At 32.9% G+C, this 27691-nt stretch overlaps 1 protein-coding gene across 1 annotated transcript in view; it reads right to left on the minus strand.

The window, feature by feature from the left end:
- The window catches only part of LOC108557880 (neural-cadherin-like), a gene marked incomplete at its 3' end in the record, with an annotated part of 58218 nt that overhangs the window by 24364 nt on the left and 6163 nt on the right, over positions 1-27691 (minus strand). Inside the window, exon 2 of the mRNA XM_017914584.1 lies at positions 40-48. Coding sequence (XP_017770073.1) covers positions 40-48 — 9 coding nt within the window. The remainder of the gene's footprint in view (positions 1-39; positions 49-27691) is intronic.

Consider the following 27691-nt stretch of genomic DNA (forward strand, 5'->3'; position numbering starts at 1 on the left):
CTTCAATACAAAAATAATAAACTTTTATTTTGTACTTACAGCGTATTCCTGTGAGCGACGAAACGCAGCATGGAAATAAAATTGTATTAGTAAAAGTGGGAAATATTCATATAAAAATATACACAAAACATTTGTAATATTCACTAAATCTGACCCAGAAATTGAGACGCAGCAACGATTCGTTGGAGACGCACACATAATTAATTAATTTGACAGGTGTCATTTTCGAATTTGCATCATTTGTCGTTTTACAAAGCCTTTGCGATTTTTATTTATGATTTGTAATTATTGCACTTTATATAAAAGATGTTTTTACTTTTTCTTTTCATAGTTCATTGATTTTTAGTTATTGTAAATAAGTAAATGAAATGTAAGAAATTTAAGAAAATACGAATTTCTCACACACACACAAATGTGACAGATGTCATTTTCGAATTTGCATTATTTGTCGTTTTACAAAGCCATTGCGATTTTTATTTGTGATTTGTAATTATTGCACTTTATATAAAAGATGTTTTTACTTTTTCTTTTCATAGTTCATTGATTTGTAGTTATTGTAAATAAGTAAATAAAATGTAAGAAACTTAAGAAAAGGCGAGTTTCCTACATAAACACACACAAATGTTGACAGATGTCACTTTAATTTGACAGGTGTCATTTTCGAATTTGCATCATTTGTCGTTTTACAAAGCCATTGCGATTTTTATTTATGATTTGTAATTATTTCACTTTTATTTCAGTTTATTTGTGCTTTTTCTTTTCATAATTCATTGATTTTTAGTTATTTGTTTATTTTCAATTGTAAATTAGTAAATAAAAACTAAAGAAAAGGCGAGTTTCCCACACAAACACACACAAATGTTGACAGATGTTTCTTTAATTTGACAGATGTCATTTTCGAATCATTTGCATCATTTGTCGTTTTACAAAGCCATTGCGATTTTTATTTACGATTTGTAATTAATGCACTTTATAATATAGAAAAGATATTTTTATTTCAGTTTATTTTTACTTTTTCTTTTCATAATTCATTGATTTTTTAGTTATTTGTTTAATTTTCAATTGTAAATAAGTAAATAAAATGAAAGAAACTAAAGAAAATGCGAGTTTCTCTCACACACACACAAATGTTGACAGATGTCCCTTTAATTTGACAGATGTCATTTTCGAATTTGCATCATTTGTCGTTTTACAAAGCCATTGCGATTTGTATTTATGATTTGTAATTATTGCACTTTATAATATAGAAAATATATTTTTATTTCAGTTTATTTTTGCTTTTTCTTTTTATAATTCATTGATTTTTAGTTATTTGTTTATTCTCAATTGTAAATAAGAAAATAAATATTTCTAAATATTTCCATTATAGAAGAAAAAAACATCTTTTTCATAAGTTTATGAATCGCTGCAGTAATAGTTTCAGCATTTCCATGTGCAATTATTTATAAACACTGGAAACGCTCACTTTTTAGTTTTACAGCGAAAATTTCAGAAACTCTCGTTCTCTCTCCATATTGTGCATGTTTCTGTTGTTCGAGTCGTCAAATGATGTTTTGACTAATTCAGCCGTTATTAAAACTTGATTGCGTGCTTGCAGCGTTCGCCAAAAGCCAAACAAAAGTTCGTAGTCATAACAACTGCACTCGCACAATGCAATGCAATACCAACTGCACACACAAAAAAAAAACACAAAAAAAAAACGGCAACCTCGTTTCCTGCTGCTGTTTACTTCTGTTTGTTTCCAGTTTTATTGTACTTTTCGAAAAACAAGTCAAGTTCGAAAAACCGAGTTGATCTCAAAACATACCGATCGATTTATATAATAATAAAGAAGACAAAAAAAACTGGAATAATTATTTTATTAACTCATCACCGGTTTTTCGCAATTAATTGGATTTAATTGAAAACCGGTTTATCGGATTCGCGCGTAATTTAATTACGTAACGGATTTTATATAAATATGGATTTAGTTATTTTCATGGAGAAATCTCGATCGAAAAGTTGTAATTATTTCTTTTGCTGTTTTTATTTAAATTGTATAATATATTTAAATATAAATAATCTGATTTAATGATTTCTTTTCGCTGTTACGAGAATGAAACACGAGTTAATTATTTATACACGGCAAAATAAAGGAGATTAGCTTTAATTAATTCAAACAATAAACGTGCTAAACAGTTTTATAATAAATAACATAACGTAATCAAAGATTTAACCATTCGCGGCGGATATATCCGCCCAAAATGTTCATACGGAAAACTAGGTTTATGCTATTATAATTATATTCATGGTCACTATGGAGACAAAGCGCACGTCAAATTGCTTCATCAGTTTAACTTTTGTTACATAAACTTTTGCTGTATTCAAATGAAATTTTTTTTTGTAATTAGTTTAATTCCCTTTTTGTTTCAATTATATAAATTTTAATTGGTTGTGGGTTAAATTATGAAATGCGGGTAATTATATCACTGAAACGGTTTCAAAGATGGGGCGGAATCGAAGGATGCATGGAATGTAGGGGGCGCTCATAATTAAAGCGGAATTCCCATTATATTACATTTTGGTAATTACGGGGTATGCGGTGCACACGGGGCGCAGAAGATAACCATCGGACAAGGAACAGACTGTTTATGGTGGCAAAAGGTCAGTCTACCACCATAATCAGATTACACTTTGTGAGTCATACGTACAAATTACTCATTGCATTCAAATTAATACAAACTTGGCAAAATATAAAAAAAATTAAAGAATGCTATTAATCAGGACAACGAGAATTGATCGAAAAAACGAAACAAAGCGTCAACCCCAAAACAAACGAAAGAAAACAAAAGATGAACAAAAAAAACAAAGGCTAGACGAAACAATGTGTATCGCAGCAGCAGCAGCGCAATACGATTTAAACGTGACAAGCTGCAATACCATATTGATCATATCCCTTTAAGGGGGGAGACGGCGGATTTTTGCTGTTAGGGGATGATTCAGTCTACCAGAAGGAAAAGATAAAAACGCTTTTTTATTTTATATTAAAAACTTTTCATCGGCAGATTTCTTGATTTGCGAGTCGACGGATGAAATTGTCAATTTGCATAATGATTTATTCTAAACCCACCCTCAAAGGGATTTCTACGCGAAAGCGAAAGCGTCGAAAATAAATACAAGCAAAAAAGAAAAACGAATAAATCAAGAGCTTTCGTAATAAATTTCTGCGTCTGTTTTATGTTTATTTTAGGGTGTAGGTTTTACAAATTTCGCACTTTTTTTTCTTCTAATTACGAGGCAGGAACTGTAATTTAAAGTTTCGCGCGTTCCGTGTATTTGAGTGTGTGTGTGTGTTCAAAGCAGAGCTGAGTCGAACGTTTCGGAATTAGTTTGGTTAATTGATTTAGGCGAATTTTAGAGACTCAGCGGTTTCCGAAGGAAGATTGATCTCTGTGAGACTTGTCTGTTTCCAGCAGCTCTACAGAATCTCATTCCAACTAGAAATTCGCAATTTTCGATTGATTTCAACTGTTATTACATAATCCAGTTACATTAAACAATTGCCGCACGCACGTAATCAATTGTTTGATTAACAATAATGACATTTGTAAATAGAATCAAAGTTAAACAATATACAAATTATAGTTTTCTCATATTTAAAAATTAACGCTTTGTGGCGGATATATCCGCCCTAACACTTTACACAAGACGCTTATGCAAAGCTGCATGATATTTTTACAGTTTTACAGTTACATTAAACAATTGCCTCACGCACGTAATTTATTGTTTGATTAACAAATATTACATTTGTATATAGATTCAAAGTTAATCAAAACGCAAATTATAATTTTCTTATATTTAAATCAAATATAATAAAAAATAACGCTTTGCGGCGGATATATCCGCCTTAACATTTTACACAGGACGCTTATGCAAAACTACATGTTTTTTTTACACAATTTACCAATACTATTATACTAATGTGATCATCAATTACATTTCTTAAATTTTTATTCTTCTCAGTGTAAAAATTGAAGTTATTATTAAAGTATTCGTTCTGTAAATAATGAACAATAAAATAAAATGCATTAGGTATAATTGAATGAAACGAGAAACTTGCAGTCGTTGAAACGAATTTTTATCTTTCAGTTTGTAAGCTTAACTTAATGTAATTTAAGTTTGCTGAAACATTGAAATCGTAATGCATTTTTCATTGAAACACACTCGTACATTGTCTCAGAAGGCTTGTGGATTCGATTTAAACGCGAAACAATTGACGATTAAAGAGTTTCGCGACGGGATTAAGAAGGCGCGAATTAAGAGGAAGAAAGAAGAAAGACGGATTTATTGCATATGCAAAGAAGGAGTGAGAGTGAGAGAGAGGATGGTTTGAGCGAAGCGGTTGTAATCTGCATTGTTTCGGGCGCCTCGTCTCGATTCAATTGCAAATTCCAATCTAATTCCTGGTTTGGAACAATGAGCAAATTATCTACAGCCAACGTCTCGCCAAATCCAATTATAAATTGATACATTAGCACATCCACTCATACATGCATGCATAAAAGGGTTTGGAAGGGAGGTTTGGAAGGTTCGCAGCTCTCGCTCTCTCATAGTTGCAGCATAGATTCAATTATAACTAGAACTCTGAATAAACTCATTTTCTGGTAAATTAATTATTTGCCAACGTGGCGATGCCACGAAGAAACAAACACACAAGTTGTTGATGATGCTATTTTGTTTTTTTTTTGTTTTGTTCTTTTGTTTGTTGCTGTTTCGGAGTACTAGTCTAGGTACACCTATCCCCGAGGTTTTGATGGATTAGCCTTGTCTGAGGGCGACCGTGACACGTCTCGGGGATGTTTTGCTTCGAAACCGGATGCCGTAATTAGTAATTACTTGCCCGAGCTGTATAGTGAACATAGCGGTGGCGTGAACCCCACCCAACCCTTTAAAACCCTCCATCCTCCCGTTGCAAATGCCGAAACACTAATCACCCTTCATACCGACACAAACCGCACCGCCCCAAATACCTAAATTTCCAAAACCAATCTTGAAGTAACGGATTTCGCATCCTACATAATCATGTCTCACCTGTACACCGCTCTCATGGTACATTTATACTTCTCAAATTACATAAATGAAATGTCAAATGTGAAGTTTACAGTTTTATGATAGATGGCAAAGTGCAATCAATAATTTAGTATTAATAAATATAATCGTTTAGCTTCAGGATTTTCAATAGATGTTTTTAAATTCTATATGTCAAATAAAACTAATGAAATGTCAAATGTCAATAAATTGACGTTTCAAAATGCCCTCTGTCAAATTACACAAATGAAATGTCAAATGAGAAATTTACAGTTTTATGATAGTTGGCGCAAATTATTTTAATTCACAAGATCGTTACGACAATTCTAACCAAAGTGCAATCATTAATTTAGTATTAATAAATATAATCGTTTAGTTTCAGGATTTTCAATAGATGTTTTTAAATTCTATATGTCAAATAAAACTAATGAAATGTCAATTGTCAATAAATTGAAATGTAAATTGTCAATAAATTGACGTTTCAAAATGTTCTCTGTCAGATAACACCAATGAAATGTCGAATAATGTATGCATTAAATTATTATTAAAACAAGTTTATTAGAAAAAGTGTTTAATTTGTGTTAAAAAAATGTATAAATGCATAAAGACAATGTTGAATTAAGTTATGAATTTGTGTTTCATAATAGTCTTTATTACAATAATATCAATATTTTCATCGAATTGTAGACATTGACTTAATGCAACGGTTTAACTTGCAGACAGATTTAAGATTCAATTATCTTTTGTATATGGTACACGTATTGAGTTGTGAATTATTTATCCTAAAGCTATATAGTTAATCTCGTTCGTTCGTTCATTCGTTTTCCCACTGTCATAACTCCGCCGTTCAATTGATGATGACACCAGCGTCGTAAAACCGGAGCTAAGATAAATGGTGAAATGTGCAATATAAACGGGCAGGCCATTAATTTAAATATTAGATTTTTCTCATGCATGGATGATGACGATGACGCCGCATCTCGCACGCCATTTGACGATGCGCAATAATTCACACGGGTCTCGTCCTAATTGGTCGACCGACGACCAATTAAAATACATAATTGATGAAAAATTTTAGGGGTTAGCGTGCGTATACGTACTGTAACGTGTGTAAGTATAATACATGAATGTGAGACCCTAATCTTAGGAATTATTAACCCCGAGAACATCGATCGTCGGAGGCGGCGCGACCGGAAATCCATTTCGTCGGAGGATACGCTCCCAAGGAGTTTACTGCTCCAATAACATTTTCATTATGGAGCGTTTTATGTAACCTGCAGCAAACGTAAGACCGATGATATTGAATTTTAAATTCTAACCAATGATCTCTGCTTTTGTTCAAAAAAAAATTAATAATAATAACTTTAATAGTACGGTAGACTTTAGCAATATTCGTAACACCGTACATCACGACAGACTCTTGTTACTATAGTTACCACCATAAAGTGTACGACTTTTGTTATTTGAGGTAACATCGCAGATCATAGTAGACTTTAGCAATATTCGTAACACCGTAGATCACGAAAGACTCTTGTTACTATAGTTACCACCATAAAGTGTACGACTTTTGTTATTTGAGGTAACACCGCAGATCATAGTAGACTTTTGCAATATTCTTGACATACTTTGACATACTGCAACAAAAAAAGGATCTTTACGAATAAAATGCGACGAGAAATATCCTTTTTCTTTAAGGATACTTTCAATTCTTTTCATGATTGAATGATAAAATCTATTAAAGATTGATAAAATTTTAAATATTTGTTGAAATGAATGTGTATAAATAAGTCTAAGTCGTACACTTTGTGGTGGTAACTATAGTAACAAAAACAAAAGTCTACTATGGTCAAAGTCCTAGACCATAGTAGACTTTTGTTTTTTGAGGTAACACCCCAGATCATAGTAAACTTTTGCAATATTCTTGACATACTTTGACATACTGCAACAAAAAAAGGATCTTTGCGAATAAAATGCGACGAGAAATATCCTTTTTCTTTAAGGATACTTTCAATACTTTTCATGATTGAATGATAAAATCTATTAAAGATTGATAAACTTTTAAATATTTGTTGAAATGAATATGTATTAATAAGTCTAAGTCGTACACTTTATGGTGGTAACTATAGTAACAAAAACAAAAGATGGTCAAACTCCTAGACCATAGTAGACTTTTGTTTTTTGAGGTAACACCCCATATCATAGTAAACTTTTGCAATATTCTTGACATACTGCAACAAAAAAAGGATCTTTGCGAATAAAATGCATTAGAATCTGGGTTTAGCTGCAAAAGGTGAAGATGAGGATGTAACGAGTGGAGGATTTTCAGGATAAATCGAATCAGTTATTTGTGTCGCTTTCACTCGATTCCCCCCCCCCCCCCGGACGGTAATTGCTTTGTTGGATGGGATTCACGGAGGTGGAGGAAGCAGCGTCGAAATCCTCGGAGATAAAAGGGTTTTGTAATTGCGCTCAGCCACTTTATAGCAGCGGAAAGGATTGCTGCACCTTGCAGCAGGATTGCAATTATCCGCACCGCAGAAAAGATTTTCGGAAACGTGAACCATCTGCGGATAAAATCAGAAACGAGAAACGATATTTTAAATAATGAATACGGAAAGTTTTTGCGCGAATTGAATTTGCCGGTTTCCTGCGTCGACGTCGTCGTCGCAGCCGCCTCCGACGCCACCGCCGAAAACTCAATTAAGTCTGGACCGAAACTCGATTTGCATGCATTTTCCGCTCGAAACCCGGAAACGAGCGGGCAGGCAACCGAAAGCGCACGAGAATTTTGATCAATATGTGGGTTCACGCTTCATCGGTGCTGATTGGGTTGCCGCATCTCGATTGCACAAATAACACAAAAAAAAAGTAAATAGAAATAAGGAAACTTTTAACTCTGCAGTTCTGCCGCTGCAACTAACAACTGGATGCAGACATTCAACTAGATAGGCAACTTTTCTTATAATCGAGTTTGCATTTGCAATTCTTCCAAAACTTTAATTTCCTAAATGTTGGTAACATGTATATTTAACTAATCAAAAGTTATAATAAACTAATTCTAAGTGCAGTAAGAAACGCTTGTATCTAATAAACATATTAACGAATGTAACCTTGACAATCAAATCAAAACAAAAGTGCACCGGAAATGCTGTTGATTCCCCCCAGACATCTCGATTCGGACAACAAATCGACAGATGCGTTCGCGGGTAAACATTTAATACTAACAAATAAAGAACGGAAGTCACTGACATCTCTCCATTGTTGTTGTCCTCTTTGTAAAATAAACAAACAAACAGAGCCGACGTTGCGTGTTTATTTACGTTCCGTTCCATCGACGCACAAGCACACTCGATCAGTTTGTTGATCATCAAACTCGTCTTCGCCTTGATGAAGGCAACCTTTCAATCAGTTTCCTTTCCGCTTGAAATCTCCAAATTAATCAAACAAATAAACAAATAAATAAATAAATAAACAAAAACAGCGACGATATAAATCATTTCGCTGGTAGAATTTATCGCGTCGGAATAATTCATACGAAAACGGAATTTCCGTTGGCTTTAATCTGGAATATAAATAAAAAAAAAAAAGTCATAACATACAAACACCCACGCTGAGCGTAATAAAAACATTAATATTCATGTGACCGCCTCTTTCTGGTCGCGAAATCCCAACTGTTGTGTTATGCAACGTTCTGTCAAAGGGCAAAGGGCGCGGAATGCAAGACCCCGCAAGGCATTTACCATAGATTGCATCGTCTGCTCGATTCTTCTTTTCGAATCGTTTGCAGTTCACAAAAATAATCAATGAAGATGCACACGAACAGTTCTGTTTCTATAAATTGACGAACTAAATTGCCGCCATGCCAACGAATGTTTATTATTTAGAACAAAAGAATAATGAGTGGAGAGAGGACAAAAGGTTTTGTTTTGTTTGTTGATAAATTATAGTTCCCATCGTATTTTCGCCTTCCCACGCAAATTTTTTTCAGAAGACACGTTTTTCTTTGCTTTTGCCGTGTATTTACGCAATTGGAAACACTTTCCACGCATGTGTTCAGCATTTTCTTAATAACAAACCGAATTTTCACAATTTACTTGATCGTTTAATTGCAACCACATTTTTCTTATTTATACACATTCATTTTAACAACTATTTAAAAATTTTAAATCTATTAAAATCATGAAAAAGTATTGAAAATATCCTTAAAGTAATCAATCGTTAAAGCAATCTTAATTCCTGCAAAGACTAGATTTGTCGATTTAAACTTATTATCCTTCGAGGCCAAAAAAACTGCGATTTTCCGCTGTTCATCCTTCAGTAATCAATCCGGATTCTGCACTGATAACGTCGGTGGTAATGCGTTAAGTCAATCTTAATCCCAGCATTCATTCAACCCCTCCGATTCGTCCTTAAAACCGTAACCAATCGATAAACGCGACCAAATAAATCACATCAACTATTCACATTTGTCAATTTTTACAATTCAATCCAAAAAGACACAAAAAAGTGACAAATTTCTGGTTTTACTACTGCTGCCATCTATCAGTAATTCATGTACTAAAAAAATGTTGAAAATCTGATGTATTTAATATAATTGAATTTGTTTAAAATTAGTATCAAATGCAATTATTACGTTTTTTTTTTTCAATCCTAAAAACTTGAAATAATTTTTTGAATGATTTAGGTGTAAATAAAGTTGCCTGATTTAAATTAGTTGTGTGTTTTTGCTGTGTAATGAAAGTGTATAAACAGAAGTGGCGGATCGCAATTGGCGGCGAAGGCTGAACAAACGCAATTAGCTTCGTTTGCTGGGAGTGAATGAAAATTCGCCAGAAAGTTCATTCGCCTAGTGAATAAATCAATGGCCGGAATCGAAGTGCTGGAACATTGCCCAGATATTGCTAGAAAACACTATCAGATGATTTCAAATTTACTAGTATTCTTTGATTCTTTTTTTCGTTATTTCTTGAGATAATCGAAGAAAATACACAATCCAGGAAAACGTACAAAAAAATCTAAATCAATTAGATTCAACCTTTGTCTAGTCCATCAATGCAGCAAATATTTAGACCATTTTTTTTTTTCACAAAAATCCTCAATTTCTATAATATTTCGTCATTATAAAATCATTGTTTTTGATAGAAAATAAAGCTTTGAAACTTGAAATTAAGAAATTTCTAATCATAAATTTTCAGTAATAAATTTCCTTTTTTTTATATAATATCAATGTTTTAATACTAAAATGCTTATGAAAGTTTAAATAAAAGCAGGACTAATAAATCGCTAACTTTTTACGAGATAACAACTTCAAAGTCTGAGTTTTACGTGTTCTGTAAGAAAAGAAAAGAAAGCATACAACATATATAAACTTTAATGGAACTTTAATTACATTCGTAATAAATTATGCGAAGGGTCAAAAAAGCATAAACATAATAATGCTAAAGTTGAACTTACATAATGTACTTAAAAACCAAAAAAAAAAACAACTTTTCTCATATTAAATTGAGTTTTAATTTTGGAAAACTCTCAATATGTATGTATGTAGTTTATATAGAAATAAGAAAGATGATTTATGAGTGTTTTTTTTTCATATTTCAAAAATTCATATTTTAAAGTAGGTTGAGTTTTGAAGAAATATTTTTCAAGGAAATGAAAGGGTTATTTTTTTTTTTCAATAACCTGAAAGGTTTTCATGAAAAAATCAATAGAAAAATGTACATAAAATGTGTCCTTCTTTACTACACATAAATTATTAATAGAGTGTCATAAAAGAAACGTTGCCATTTTGTTTCAATGTCATTTTCTTTCTGCTTAGGTTATGTCAGATTTAATTTGACATTCGTGTAAATGAAAACATCAATTTTTATTATGTGTAACTTAAGATATGCAAAAACAATAGAAATATATATAAAACAAAAATTAAGACATTGCTTTTTCGAAGCTTCAAAATTATTATTTTTTCAAATTATACAGTGAATTACGGCTAAGTGATAAAAGATACAGTAAAAATTATTATATAATTTAAAGAATGAATATTTAGCTTTAATTTGGTTGCTCAATGATGAATTTGTAGCCTTTACTTTTCGAGATATAAGCAAAAATGTATATAGAAATAATTTCGATTTCATTTACATATTGAATCAAATTTAATGTAAAACCCAAGTATTCCAATTGAACTGCGTAATCTAAATCCATATTCATATTGGAAAAATATACATATCTTTCGAAACGCTGGATGCACTAATTAAAAATCGCTTTGGTACAAAAAAAAGTCCTCATCCTCATTTGCATCTTTGGGCCACTTCTTCCTCCTTGTCCTGAGCACGCGCCCACCAATTCATTAAATTATAATCCATTTTTCCCCACTATCTCTCCGCTTCTCTCTCGCACTCGAATCTTAATTACCAGAAATCCCATAAATCCACCGATAAAACAGGATTTATCGCGCATACATGAATCTCAACTATAATGCAAAAAAAAAAAGAAGAAAACGAGAAAAAAACTATAATGAATGTGCATTGCTTAATAAAAGAAGAAACGCAACGAAAATTTACCTTGTCCAAGGATTGAAACCGGTTTTTTTCTTTAAGAAATTATAATGTTGTAATTGCAAATATTTATTACTCTTAATAACATGCATTTAATATCCGAGTAATTGGAAAGTTGTAAATCGAGTGAATTAAGCAAGAAATGCAAGTTTAATATACTGGACAAGTAGTGATTACGTTTCTTTAAGTCGATTCATTTACATAATACTTAATCCGAGCTGCAGCGAAACAAAACATTTCACCATGGTAACCAAGTGTTTGTTTGTTTGTTTTTTTGTTCAAATCGAATCGATTGATTCACGAATAATATAGCTCGAGTGTAGTAAACACCATTGATCATCGGCAAGTTACGCGTTTGTTACCAAGGAAACCCTAGCAAACAAAAACAAAAGCGCGTTGCCACGTGGCGCGCATTGATTTACTGCTGCCCGTCCACTTAACTTAAGCGCACTTGACCTAAGCGGATTGAAAATTGATGCAAAGAAAACATATAAAAAAAACTAGACAAAGCGGAAAACGAGAAGATCGAGATAGAGTTTTTAATTGGTTCTTTAACAACTTAAATGACTTCGCAAATTGAAAATGGAAAAAAATGCAATTAAACTTAAACGAAAGTATTTGCAATGTGTACAAAAATATATTGAAGACTTTCATTAATTAGATCATTTTTCTCATACATTTCATATTTCATACTGTCAAATAGGACTTTAAATTAAATTCTAGTAATAAATATTGCCCATTTTTATTGTTAATTTATATTGTTCAATGTCAAATAACAAACATAGCCTAATTTTGTCGTTACCTGTCAAACTGTTTGACGTTTGCTTGCAGTACCTGAGACTGTCAAATAGGACGCCATCTATCGATTCAAGTTACAAACAAATACGCAATTAAAATTCTCATTTTCGTGCAGGTTAAATCTAATTCCGACTCCATCAATACAGCAAATATTTAGACCATTTTTTTCACAAAAAAAAAACCTCAATTTCTATAATATTTCGTCATTAAAAGGATAAATCATTGTATTTAATAGAAAACAAAAGCTTTGTGAAATTGAAATTTAAAAAAATTGTAATAATATCAATGTTTTAATACTAAAATGCTTATGAAGGTTTAACTAAAAGCAGAACTAATAAATCGCTAACTTTTTACGAGATAACAACTTCAAAAAATATATTGAACACTTTCCTTAAATTAAATTCTAGTAACAAATATTACCCAATTTTATTGTTAATTTATATTGTCAAATGTCAAATAAGATGTAACAAACATTGCCTAATTTTGTCGTTACCTGTCAAACTGTTTGACGTTTGGTTATAGTAATTGAGACTGTCAAATAGGACGCCATCTATCGATTCAAGTTACAAACAAATACGCAATTAAAATTCTCAATTTTCGCGCAGGTTAAATCTAATTCCAAATGTAAATTTATTAATGATTTCCAGATGGAAACGTAATTGAGAACCGAACAAAACAAAAATGCGAGCCGCATTCATCGCCAGCCCTCTCGCGTCTTTGTATATTTCCGGTTTTCGTTTTCGGAATTCCTATTGTGTCGCGCAAAACCCCTTTTTCTGTCGCACCCTTTTATTTATTCCTCTGCAGCGCCAGAAAAAAACAAAAACAAACAAAAAAAAAAGAACAACGACAAGAAGGAAATTGACTTATGAATTGTTTAACAAACAAACGAACGCACATACAAAAAGCACGAATTAAAAATTCTTTCCAATTATATTCCCGTTTTTTAGGGGGAATGAATTTGAAAAAAAAAATGGATTTCGCCCATTCCGAATGGTCTTCTAATTTATTGCGAACACGAAGCGACGCTGCCGCCTCCGCCGCCACCTCTGATCGATCCAGTTGAGGATAGACACAGAAAGTTTGTTTCTTTTTTTCTCTCTTTCTCTCGTTTCGTTATTTGTTTCAACCCTCTGGGTAATCCAAAGCTTCACGTCTCTCTCTCCCTCTCTTTCTGTGTGCAGCTCACTCAGAAAATTTCCAAAACAAACAAAGAACGGAAACAAAACGATAAAAAACAAAGAAAGAGAGCTTTTGTCTTTCTTCGCGTATGCATCTTCTAAGGTTTCCAGCGTTGCCATGGCGATTTGGAAACAAAGCGCGAGGTAATTTGATTACCATGCGCAATGCACGAGAAACTATTTCTATCTCTGTTTATTTCTCTGTATTTGTTTTTACTTATTTTCATGGAAGAATCGAAGCTCTGATTGCTTCAGTTCAAGTCGATGATTTTTTCTCTCTCTCTCTCTGTCTTTGTTTTACGAGCGCCAATGCTAAGTGGATCCCAGACGGGTCGAGTAAAGTCTGTAAATATTAAATTGGTAATAAAGAGGATGTGTTTAATTTAATAACCATTAACAAGGGGGGTTGCTCTTGTTGATTTCTTTCTTTTTTTCTCCACATCTTCAGTTCCCAGACGTTTCTTTTCGAAGAAGTTTCAAATGATTTAGGCAAAAGGAAACTTAAAAACAGTTTCATGAAGTAATATAAATCTTATGGTTCGTTCAACTCTGTTCGCCCATGTCGGATGAGGGCAGATGCAGGAAAGAAGAAACGTCGTCAAGGAAATCGATGAAATTATTTCTTCTCAATATTATTATTATTTCCATAGAAACCTTTTTTTCCATTGTCCCAGAAAGTAATCAAAATAAATATTCCAATATAATTGCACAAAAAAAATAAACAAATACAAAGTGAACATTAAATTCAATATTTCGCTTCGATATCTCTTTGAAACATCTTTTTATAACGTACATAAATCATCACGTAATTGGCTCATGAATTATTGATTGAATGCAGTTGCAAACGTGACTTTAGTGTTCTATAATTTGATCATTTCGCAAAGTAAACACAGATTATTTTTCAGTTCACTAAAAAGTATAATTTTTCATATTATGGATTGAAGTTTTTTGTGGAAATTGATTGAAAATGAACTGAAATTATCGAGAAATCAATTTGAAAGATAATTGTTTTTTTTTCGTTTTGGTTGAAAGCGATTAGCATTGATTTTCCAAATGGATTCGACAAGATATTGCGGGGGGTTTGGACGGAAATTCCGGTTTATTAATGGACGAAGTTTTAGGGTTTTTTTTTGTGTGTGTGTGAAAAGTGATTAGCATTGATTTCAATAGTCCGAAGCTTTGACCCCGCAGGTCACCAGATCCGAGCCGCGATTAAACCAAAAAAAAGAACAAGAGTGCGCACGCGACCACGAAAAAAAACAAAAGAATAATAAAAAACAGAGGAACTTTGTAACAGAAAAAAAACGAACGTCGACATCGATCGGCCCCAATCAAATATTCAGTGGGAGATATATCTTTTTAAACTTGGAAATTTTCACCAGCCACATCAAACCGAAACTTTAGGATCAAGGGATGCGTATAGGGAAAAAAACAACTGCTGGAGGGTGAGAGGTTGTGTGGGCCATGTGGTCCTTTGTGCGCGCCTCTCAAAAGGGAGGGATTCCTCTCGGAAATAGAGGATGAAGGTTTGGAACATGTGGGCGAAGGAAATTATGGGTTTTTAATTGGGATGAAGAGGGTTGGAACAAGAAATAATAATAACTGAAGAATTGCGAAACATTTTTTTTGTTTTGAGGTGACGTGACCTTGGGCGATTCGTCCACGTAACCACGGGAACCGTTTAGAGCTCTCAATTAAATATGATTGATCGAGGCTTTGTTTGTTTGTTTGTTTATTACGTAACCATGGTTATGGGCGAAAGTTGATTGATGATCATCCACTGTGCAAGCGCTCTACTCCATATTTGGATGCAACCATTAAATAAATTTGTTTAATTTCATTGATTGCCAAATAATTTGCGAAACAATCATCTCCGCAAAAGTAACTTAAATTCAAGATCACGTACACAAAATGCTGGATATTCGAAAGAAAAGAATGACAGTTGGTACACAACTATCATACAAGTGACAGAAAGTTGACAGATGACATTAACCTAATTGTTAACCATATCGATTGCTATGGTTACAATAGAAATGTTCACTTTTAATTGATTTTTCAATGACATAACACCGGTGAATCAATTACTGACATATCGAATCGTCTACATTTATTTGTTTTTTTCTTTTTTCAAATTGCCCGCGCAAATATTTGCGTTTCGCGTAATCCAGCCGTGGCGACCGCCAAAGCTCATTCGATTTTGTTTGTCCAAGCGGTTATTTTTCCGGTTTCCATTCGTTTCCGCTGTACGTAAAAATCTGTTTCTTCATTTCCATACGAAACTAATCCGATTGAATCTTGGTAAACATTGCGTGTCGAATCCACAAAAAAAACAATGTTTGTTTGTTTTTTGTTTGTATTTCTAGTTTCTGTTCCAGTTGAATAACATTATTAAATCTAAACAGAATTTAGATTCTAATTTGCATAAGAATGATACATTTCTATATTCCAATAATATTGAAGTTTTGTTAAATTTTCTTCCGACGACCCCACATTAATGCAACTTCTCCAAGACTTTAAAAAACACTCCCCCTCAGTGATGTAAAACATTCGTTTTTTCGTGCAGTGAAGTGATTGTTACTAATNNNCTAAAGCCCATAACAGTCTGCATTTTTGTATCACACCCTATATTATGTATTATTTAAATTTTATAAATAAATGATGATGATGATGATGTTAAATTTATTACAATTTATTTATTTTTTTTTAAGAAATTTTGTATTTATAGTATGAATTGGTTTATAAGTTAGCATTTCAACTTTTTTTTTTGCTTCTGTAGTATAGTTGTAATGAATAAATTTTATAGTTGTTTAAATTATGATGAATTATATATAGTAAAGTTTAGTGTAATGGGAACAGATCTGCACATTATGGGTCCATTGTTCGGTCCCTAAGCGTTAGTAGAAAGGGGTAGGTCGGAACTTCGTGTGAGAATCAAAGGAGGCTGAAATGAAATGAAAAAAAAAAAGGGATCGCGCATAAATTACTGGCATTAAGAGAATGGCATTTGAACGTGACAATGGTTTTGCGAACCGAAATGAGCATATGTTCGACGAATTTGCACGCATGAAGTGAGCAGCGACCGATTGAAAATTAGGAGGTGTTGTGTCCGCATAATTATTTATCGATGACGCTCGACATTGTGAAACAACAGGACCTAAACTCGCTTCAACCATTTCATATTTATGCAGAGAAAAACACCCCTATTGTGTGTTTGAGAGTGAAAGAAAGAGAGTTGTCAAGAGTAAATTTATAAAAGTGCAGATGCATCGCGACTAAATAATGGATGCGATTCAATGGGTCTGAGTGTGTGTTTGAGAGTGAGTGAGTGAGTCTGTCGAAGGGTCGGAAGGTTGGCACCCCTCCTCGGTCGCAGACCTCTTAGCATGTGATCCCAGTCTACACTGCTCCTTCGGTTTTGCTGGTACAGTTTGAACGAAAGTCGCAAGGGGGTTGCGGGATGGATGGAATCGTCGTCGCCGCACGGCTTCATTTGCCCAGGCGATGGGGTGGAAACCATTAACTCTCCATCTTAAAGCTGCCCCCATTCACAGGTGGCAGGTAAATCACCCACTCACACCGCCGCCGCCGCCTCCTTCCAACATTTTATCTCGAGGAGCCAATTTATTATTTATTTCGACTACTTTAATTCCGGCACAATGTAACCGGGTCAAACCTACCGTTCTACATTATTGAAACTCTAATCTCTCTTCCCCAAGAAGAAACCTTCCCACTTCCCACATTTAAACCCCGAGAATATTCAGTTACAACCGTGACGAACTCACCACTCGACTTTAACGAGTTTCCCGCGAGATGGCGCAGCAGTCGAATTCATCTTATATCCACTGCATCTGCAGCGAAATGCACGTTCCCAATGGAAGATTTCAGTTTATTGGATTTACACGTAATTATTTACTAGGATTCATCAAAATTGCGTTAATTAATTGGTTTCAATGTTTTGTATAAAGAATGATTTCGAACTGTAATAATATTATAAGTCTTCTGGTTTGTTCAACTCCCTTTAGGATGCAGGAGGAGGATGTGTATGCGTTTTGTGTGCGGAAAGGGGAAAAAAATCAATGGGAAACCCCTCGCATCCATGTATTTTTGTGTGTATGTTCGAACCACCCTTCGTATATCGAGAATGCCATTTTTACGACTGCGGATTTTGCGCCAAAAGTTCTATTTACGTCCATTATGTGTGTATGAAAACTAGAGGAGACCGTAAAAACACGCAGTAATAATTTCAACAAAAGAGTTCTTCAATATATGATACATAAACTTGAAAATCGTCGCAGATGTGCACTCTTTTTATATAATGCTTCTTTTAGCATATGAGAAAATCGAAATGCGTTCTAAATGTTGGATATTTAAACATGATTTTCATAGTAAAACAGTTTTGTTTACATAATTTTTCAAAAAATTAATTAATTCATTGATAAAACTATTTTTTCAGGACTTTTGCATTTTAAATGTTGTCGTTTATATTGTAACTAATTCTGATTCAATACATTGAAAATTTATCAGAAAACTAAGATCAAATATCAGTTTTCAGTTTATTTAAAAAAAAAATGCTTAAAATCTACTTTCATTATGAAAACATATTGATTATATCTTAAATTAATTCAATTATTGCTGAAAAAAAAAATAGAAAATTTTTCTTCAAAATCTATATTTTCATTTCTATGTTATTTCTTCGTTTTCAGAACTTTACTATGGAAATGTATTGACAATTTGCTAAATTAATGGAAAATTTTCAATTATTGTTGAAGTGATTAGAAAGAAAACTGATTTAAAGTATTCGTTAATAAATTTAAACAAAAAAATGTATATTTTCCATTTTATGTTTAATTTCTTCTGTTATTTCTTCATTTAAGTAAAATTGAGTTGTTCAGGACTTTGTATATGAAATAATATTGATTATAAGAAAAACATGGTGTAAAATGTTCAATTTTCTAGTTGAAATTTGTTGGAAAATTTATAGATATCAATTATTAATCAAAAAAATTATGTTTTTCAGTTTATCTTCAAAAAATTTGTCATTTTTGCTTAAAATCAAATTTTATTATGAAAACATATTCATTATATCTTAAATTAAAATAAAATATTGAATTATTGCTGAAAAAAATAAGAAAATTTATCAATAAACTTATAAACAATTTTTCTTTAAAATCTATATTTTCAATTTCTTCTATGTTATTTCTTCGTTTTCAGAACTTTACTATGGAAATGTATTGAGTATTAATTAATGTAAAATTTTCAATTATTGTTGAAGTAATTGGAAAAAAAAACTAATTTAAAGTATTCATTAATAAATTTCAAAAAAAATGTATATTTTCCATTTTATCTTTAATTTCTTCTGTTATTTCTTGATTTAAGTAAAATTGAGTTGTTTAGGTCTTTGAATATGAAATAATATTGATTATAAGAAAAAAATTGGTATAAAATGTTCAATTTTATAGTCAAAATTTGTCGGAAAATTAATAGAAAATATCATATTTTTTTGTTAATATAATAATAATTCTTCGTTCAAGCAAAATTGAGATTTTCAAGACTTTTGAATATAAAAATGAATTTATTATAAGTTTCTACAAACAAACGAAATTTTCAAAAAATATTTATTAATTATGAAAAAATTAGTTTGATTTTCTTCTGTTATTTCATTAAAATTGTCAGAATTTTCATTATTTTTTTATAAAATAAATACATAAATTATCAGAAAACTAATAGAGAATTTAAAATATTAAAATACAAAAAAAAAAATGAAATAAATTTCTATACTTTCAAGTATCTTTTTCATGATAACTTGATTCTCAAGCACGAAATTTAAACTAAAACGTGTTATTAATCTAGTTGGTATTGAACGTAAATAAAATGTATAAAAACAAAAACTAACCGAGAAATGTCAAATATTTGATAAATGTATTGGGTAAATTGATGCATGGCGTTCGGGAATGAAAAAGGAGACTCGAGAAACATTTCGTCTCTCTTCTTGTTGTTAAAAACCGCTAATGGCTGTCGCATCGATCGAAAAGTTTAGGACTTAACATTTAAGAGACGTGGAAGAAACAGCAGCAAAAAAGAAATAAGGCGGCGGCGACGAATTGATCGACGACCATGACCAGCATAATGAAACGAACACGAAAAATTACAACAAGAGAGAGGAAGAGACAAAAAAATGTATTGTTGTTGCGACAATACGGAGAAACTGCGCTAAGTGTAATCACCGAGCGAGGGCGCGTCGGTCGTGTAATGTTTTGTTTTTTTTTTTTGTTTTTGCACCCCTTCTTACCATGCACCGCATCTACGATTCTCTCTTTTACTTTTATTTTGTAAGCGACTCTTCTGGAAGGAAGGAAGGAAAAACGTATCTGGAACGTGATGATTACAAAAGGGGATAAGAAATGGATTTATATATAATATTAGGGGGAGGAGGAAGAAGGTTGTCGATACGGGAGAGCCCAAACACAAACAGCTTTCCTCTCCGATAGATATTTTTTTTCCTTCCCTTACTATTCTCTATATATTATTTTTTTTTTCTGCTTTTTACGCCGATGAGGGCGGGATCGACCTGAATCATTCATAAGATCAAAAGATAAGAGGAAACACCGACGTGATTGGGGTGGGAGAAGGGCGGAATTTCAGGGATGGGTTAAGGGCGTTAAAATATTTAGCAACGAACAAATTGAAAATCCATTTTCGCAAAAGAAAAAAAACACGTTTTTGCTGCTAATATTAAAGAAAATAATTAAAATTTTAATATTTCTCACTTTTACAAATTGTTGTGTACAAATTGTACAAACGCAACATAATAATAATCAATAGTAATTGCCATGGAAACAACTAATAAAGTCAAGTAAACTTAACCTAAAAAATGTTAATGTTTAGCTCAAATTGCTCAACTTATTCATCAGTTTTATTAATTACCAATAATTTAACAAATCTTTGGATAAATTGAATTAAAACATTTAGGTTAGGTTATTTAACCTAACCTAAATTAGAACAAGGAAACTTGAAACAAATGATTAAGTTTTAATGTCTAACCTAAAATAAAACTTAACCTTAAAATAAACATCTTGTATAAAATGGTTATGAAAATGAGAACTTTTATTAACTTAACTTGAAACAACTAAACTAACCTATATGGTTAAGTTAAATTGGAGTTCGGTTGAACCAAGTGAGAAGTTTAATTGTCTAACCTTAGATAAAGAAACAATTTACTTAGGAATAATTTGAAAAAAGTTTAATTAAACAACAATAAAGAGGATTAATTATAACAATTATTAATAGTCTTCGTAAGTGAATAATTAGGACGAAAACTATACAAATTTATAAAAAAAAATTGTTAAAAATAAGTATCTGTACGTTTTATTTAATTACTCGTTAACTACACTCACTATAAGTAAATATGATAGCTCAAATTAATACAGATTTGTAACGTTGTTGAGATTGTTGTAAGATTAGTAAAGTTGTTGTGAGTGCTCGCATTTTAGTATTCGGGGAGAATTTCTGTGTTCCAAAAAAAAAAAAAAAATATATATATATAGAGATAAAAACTAGAAGAATAGTCGCGAATTTATGCTGGTAGGGCCGAGGGCTTTGGCATATAATCCCCGGCATAAAGTTTCGTCGAAGGAAAGGACTCACTCACTCCCACGACGACGAGTTTGTCTGTCGCGTGCGAATACGGAATGAAGATGAGCGCCTTCCTCGATCCACCCTTTTTTCTTTATGTCTCCATCTCCATCCTCGTCTCGCTCATTTTTATTCATACCCATTATATCTGTATATACATATTGTATCTAAGAGACGTTTATTTGACATGGGAAGCTTTCATGTTAAACTTGAATCGCCAAAGCTCCTTTCGGATTTCGAAAGACGAAAGGAGCGAACAGAGACTTGGAATAAAGCACACGCTAAACGGATTTGCAGACGGTCCAGACGCTAAATAAATACGCAAACGTTTGCAGTGGTTGAATCTTAAGATATCTCTCTTGCTCTCGCTCTAGTCATCATCAAACATTGACGTGTTCTTAAGATGAATTTGTTACAATATTATTGGGGTGTTGGATTTTCATTGCGATCGAAAGAATGAAAGGCCAGACAGACATAATAATTGCCTTTCGCGTGTTTGACCTTTTGTGCGGTCGAGGTGGTAAAAGTCAGAGAGTGTTGTCTCGCACCCTTCGCTACTCTCTCTCTTTCTCTCTTTCTAACCCTCCCAAGTAGTTGGTGAGAGAGTAAGAGAGGGACACGCAGAGAATGAGAATGAAAGAGAAGTGGTGATTTTTTTTTCCACCCCATGGAAACTTGATATTAGTAAGGAGGGAAACAAATGAAAAAAAAGCTGAAGAGGAGAGAGAGAGAGGAAAAGAAAAGCGCGCACGTACCGAAGTTGCAATCAACTGGATTCAGACGGTGGCCGAGGAGAGAGACATGAGAAGACAGATCAATGCTACCAAAAAGGGGAGGCGAAAAAAGATCCGACTACTTCTTGTAAGTAAAGTTTGATTGTGATGAATCTCTGGGAATAAACAGGAACGTGAAGGGATTTCATCGATCGCGTCTTTAATTAACAATAAACACAACAAAAAAAAAGAAAGTAATAATAGAATCCAGAGAGAATTCGAAGGGGTTAATTTTGTATCGACCCTAAACTGCTTCGCACACCCTTTATTCTGTTGGTGATGATAAAAGAAGGGAAATTAACCCCCTTTCAACGGATACATTTGCGGTGAAGCCGGAGAAGAAGTTGCGGATGTAATTTTATTTAAAGTTCGAAATTGCCGCATTGAAACGTCGCGGAATTCAAGTTAATCCGAGTCGGAGAACGATATCCGACCTATCTCGGATCTTCATCAAAACTTTACCTATTTCTTTAACGCAACGCGACCTCTTCTATCTCTATACAGGCATCAAATCTCAAGAATACCAATCACAATTCTATATCCGAATTTGTTTGTAAGAAAACTGATATATTTTACAGTTTTTTTTTTGTATAAATTGATGTTTGAGACAGTGTTATTGATGTGGAAATTGAACGAAGATATTCGCTCTCGGGAAGTTCGCTCAGAACAATTAGTTCAAACTGAGAAATTGCAATTTACTGGGAATTTCGGAATCCCACTTCATATTGTAATGCATACACGCTCGCTCACTCGTTCTCATCAGAACAAATAGAGAGAGAGAGATGCGAATGCTTTTGCTGATGATGATGACTACGACGATATCCTCTGCACCAAAAATTGGATGAGGAAGCGGCAGTCATTCCAGGATTCCCATCAAATCAAACCTCGTGAATATTCAGCACTACTTTATAACTTGCGGTAGGAAGATTTATTTAATGAAACGACTGAGTGTGAGTGAGTGAGAGACGGAGAGAAAAGTAAAATGGAATGGGGGGAGAAACATGGATCGCGGCTGCTTTGCATAACGGCGCTTAAACTGTTATGTGTGGGGGCTGAAATTTTCCCTCGGTCGAGATTTGATGCTATAAATCATCATTATTTGCAATTTTCGGTATTTTATAACGATAATACTTCAATTTTGTAATTAATAACTAATCTTATTATGAAACCTTTCACGTTAAAATACTTTAATTGACATTTGTTTGCAGCGATCAATAAAACTAATTCTAATTTATAAATTTAAACATTTGTTAACTAACAACAAATTTAAATATACAACATTTTATGTGTTAAATTTGTATTTCACAGAAAACAGTTGCAAGAGAATAAATAAAGTATCGCCATCTCGTGACTTATATAAAAAAAAAGAAAGAAAATTATTTAATTTATTTTATTTATTTTATTATTTTTTTTCGTGTTCCATTTTGTAATTAATAACTAATCTTATTATGAAACCATCTCATGTTAAAATACTTTAATTACACATTCGTTTGCAGCGACATCTTGTGATCAATAAAACTAATTATAATTTTGAAATTTAAACATTCGTTAACTAAAAACGATATTAAATATACAATATTTTATGTGTCAAATTTGTATTTCACAGAAAACAGTTGAAAGCTAATAAATAAAGTAACGCCATCTCGTGACTAATTAAGAAAAAAAAGGAAATTATTTAATTTATTTTATTATTATTTTTTCGTGTTCAATTTTGTAATTAATAACTTATCTTATTATGAAACCGTTTCACGTTAAAATACTTTAATTGACATTTGTTTGCAGCGACATCTCGCGAACAATAAAACTAATTATAATTTAAAAAAAAATTTAACTAATAACTATTTTAAACATACAATATTTTATGTCTTAAATTTGTATTTCACCGAAAAAAGTTGCAAGCTAATAAATAAATTAACGCCATCTCGTGATTATATAATTGTAAAGTGATTTTTTTTCCCTAAAAATGTAAATATTATTGACATTCTTAGGATTTGAGGTTATCATTCGTTATTATACACATAATATTAAAAGAAACATATTTCATTTACAAACACATACATTTTTTGATAAAACGCCATCTCGTGTTATAAAATTGAACTAGATTTAATTTCTCAACACACAAACTTTCCTAATAATGCAAAACAAAACAAAAACAAATAGAAAAGAAAAATCAAAAGAAAATTGTTAAAATCTTATCCAAAGTACAAAATTTTACATGTTACAGCTTAACTTTTCTTAAAACTACTAAAATATTTATCATTTTGGCGCTTAACGTGGGGCACCCAAATTTCGTTTTTTCGATCTTTCTATACCAAATGTAATGAGTTTTAGTGGCTAAATATTATTATCGATTTGAGAGTTACGGACATTTGCGACTCTCCATTTGTTTGATTGGATCGAGACTGCCGGAAAGTAATTAAACGTCTGGGGAATCGGATTGTGCGCGCCAAAAATTGAATTCCGCAGTTCCTGCTCTGCTGATACATTTATCTTTCTACTTCTATCTCTCTGTCTGTCTCTCTGCCTACATTTCTATATATAAATAAGTAAATAAATAAATTTGGGAACCCCAACGTCTCTTCGTCCGCATCCCCAGACACACACATGTGCGGGGGTGGAGGACCTGATGGGGTGGAGAGAGGTAAGGCGTCGCGACGCGCCGAATTTCGACGGCCAACGTTTGAGGGGGCGGCAGCGGCGGCGGTGGCGGCGGCGGCTGCGTTCCACGAGAGTCTCAGGCTGCGAGCGAGTGTGAGAGAGAGAATGACGTGTTCTTTTGCCACCGTACTCGGGCGTGGCGCAAATCAATATAGAGCACAGATAGCAACGTAGCAACGGCCAAAGAAAAATGATCCAACAAAAGGTATTACTACTACTACTACTATAGCATCACCACCGCCACTACTACTACAACTACTACTCTTACTATTTCTAGTAATACTACTACCGGAATCCTCGAGCCACCGCAACTGAGGCTACAACTGCAAACGCGTACGAGTAAACTAATTTCGCAAATAATTCCTCGGAAGAAGAAAAAAATCGATTCTGCGATGCAGGAAGCCCAATTTTCAATTATCATTATTTCACGGCTTCCTTTACAAATTTCATATCCTCGCACGTTCTCATCTAATTTTTTTTTGTCTTTCTCTCCACTTTCGGAGAAACCACGCGAAATTAACACAGACAAGAATTTAATACGACGGATTTCATTACGTCCGAGCAGAAGGAAAAGAAAGAACGTTTCAATTTCGTACGTCGGCATCCGCAACGCGAACATATACGAAAACATTTATTTACCACTGTTTTTAAGCTCTCGTCTCTTTTATTTTTTGGCGACCAACGTGGGGCTCCACATCTTTGTTTCTGTAGCTTAAGTTGGCAACATTTTTTAACATTATATTTGTTAATAAAGACAACTTATATAAATATTCTTGACAAATAATAGGAACCTGTTACAATACAGGGTGTCTCCTAAATTTATATGAAATATTTCAATGAACAAAGTGATGTAAGTGTGATGTCTTTATTATTTAATCATTTTTAATTAATCCCAATTAAAGTGTTAAAACATTTTCATATGTGTTAAAAAAATAATTAGAATTAAGTGAACATCCATAAAACTTGCTTCTAAACCAATCACAGCTCACAAAAACCATTGGTGGCTCATCACTAAACTTTTGTTTGTTTACACATAAAAATCATTGAAATCTAAACCAACTGTGATAAAAATTAAGGCGTTTCGTTTCAAATCTATTGAGAGAAATCCAATTTAGTTTAGAATGCGTTTGAATACTATTTTGGTGCCAAACGTGGGGCTTTTTTTTTTGTTTTAATAATATTTTGAAAACCAAAAAAAAAACTAAAAAAGTTGAATGAAAACCATCGAAACGGGTTAAATCTAAATGCAAATTGAATATATACGGACGGATTCAAAATATGTTGTTATAGATTCGATTGAATTGCAACCGATATTATTTCGCGCATCCAATCCATGAACCAAATACAATGCAATTGAAACGATGCGAAACACCCGCTGATTTACGTTCCGAATCGAATGATGATAGGACGACGCCCTCGAATCCAATTAAACACAAGAACCTTTCGTTTGGATTTCTTTAGGAAATTGAAGAAAAAGATGTGTTTCTTATGTGCTGTTGCACTTGCATTTGACAACACGCTAGAAGATGTTATCACAATAGGGGATGAGAGCAACGTCGTTACCAAACGTATAACAATGAAAAGGAAAACCGAAAGAGATTGGCCATAAAACTCAACAAAGGGAAATATCTATCTATGTATATTACCTTCTATTCCTCTCTGAACTTACGAACTGTTTTCATTCAATTAGCTTTGCGGAATCAGTGCGATTCGTGCGTTAAAAACAAATGAAATGAAACAGAAACACGACCAAAAGGGTACAAAGTCAAAGCCGGCTTTGATCTATCCATTATGGATTACGTGCATATATATATATATAAAAAAAAATAGAGTGGAGATGAATAAAGTTTGATTGTATTCACTTTAGATTTAGTTAAGTTTATTAAAACAAAAGATTGTTGTTTTTGGATTGATTGACAGTTCAATAGATGTCGGGATTGAAATTAATTCCAGTTGGCTTTGAACCCCTAAACGGTGGACACGCAAAAAAAAATAAAACAATGGCTAATCGTTGGGATGGTAGCAATTAAGGCGTACGACTTGTAGCAGGTAATTGCGGACTTCGGGGTGAATTATTTAAATTGGATGGAATTCGATGAGGGTGCGGGTTTTGCAGGATTGGAACGTTTAACTTGAGGATCTTCGCAGTCTCAATCTCTCTTGAAAATGGGGTTGGGTGGTGGTTTGGGGATGGGTTTCAACTCTTTGGCCTTTTGCCCGGGACTTCTGGAGGCGGCGGCGGCGTCGGTGGCGGTTGTAAAATTTGAGTACATACACCGACGTTATATTTTACATCCTCAATAAAGTGCAGCATTTATATCCAGCTCCGGCATAAATTTAACAAATTTATCGGACGGTTTTCCGCATCTTCGTCATTTCCTTAAACACAGTTATCACTACAAACAAACTGGAACATCTTCAATAAACACTCAAAGACTCAAATTCCATAATCAAATAAGACCTGTTTCTTTATTTGATAAAATTGACCAATTTTGCTTAACGCCATCTATAAACAGGACAACTCAAACATTTGAAATACTCATATTTCAACGGATAAGATTTCTATCATTCTAAGAGAGAATTGACCATCTTGAACATCTGTAAAAGAAAACCTTCAGCATTGATCTTGAGGATTCCGTTTTATTGTGTTGATGCAAGAAACCTATTTTTGTCCTCCTCAGAAGCCGCATGCAAATGTGCGCTGCACGTGCTACACACCCGCACGCAATTTTATTTATAAACCAACCCCAACTTTCACGCAAACCATCATCAAAGTCTTCAATAGCAATTCACAACGATTTTATATCTCAAACTGTAATAAACATAAACATTTTATATGTGCATGCACATCGAAACGGTAAAATTCATATGTCATAATTGACAGATGACAGCTGTCATGTATAGTATTGTAAATATTCATAAAAAAGAATCAATAGACGAAATTGAAATGAATACATTGAAGATAATGTAAAAATTTATATGATTCGATAGAAGGAAACGTGATTTTATACCTCAAATCATAATAATAAACATT

Source organism: Nicrophorus vespilloides, unplaced genomic scaffold (assembly GCF_001412225.1).
Source record: "Nicrophorus vespilloides isolate i.1.1-1 unplaced genomic scaffold, Nicve_v1.0, whole genome shotgun sequence".
Classification (NCBI taxonomy): domain Eukaryota; kingdom Metazoa; phylum Arthropoda; class Insecta; order Coleoptera; family Silphidae; genus Nicrophorus; species Nicrophorus vespilloides.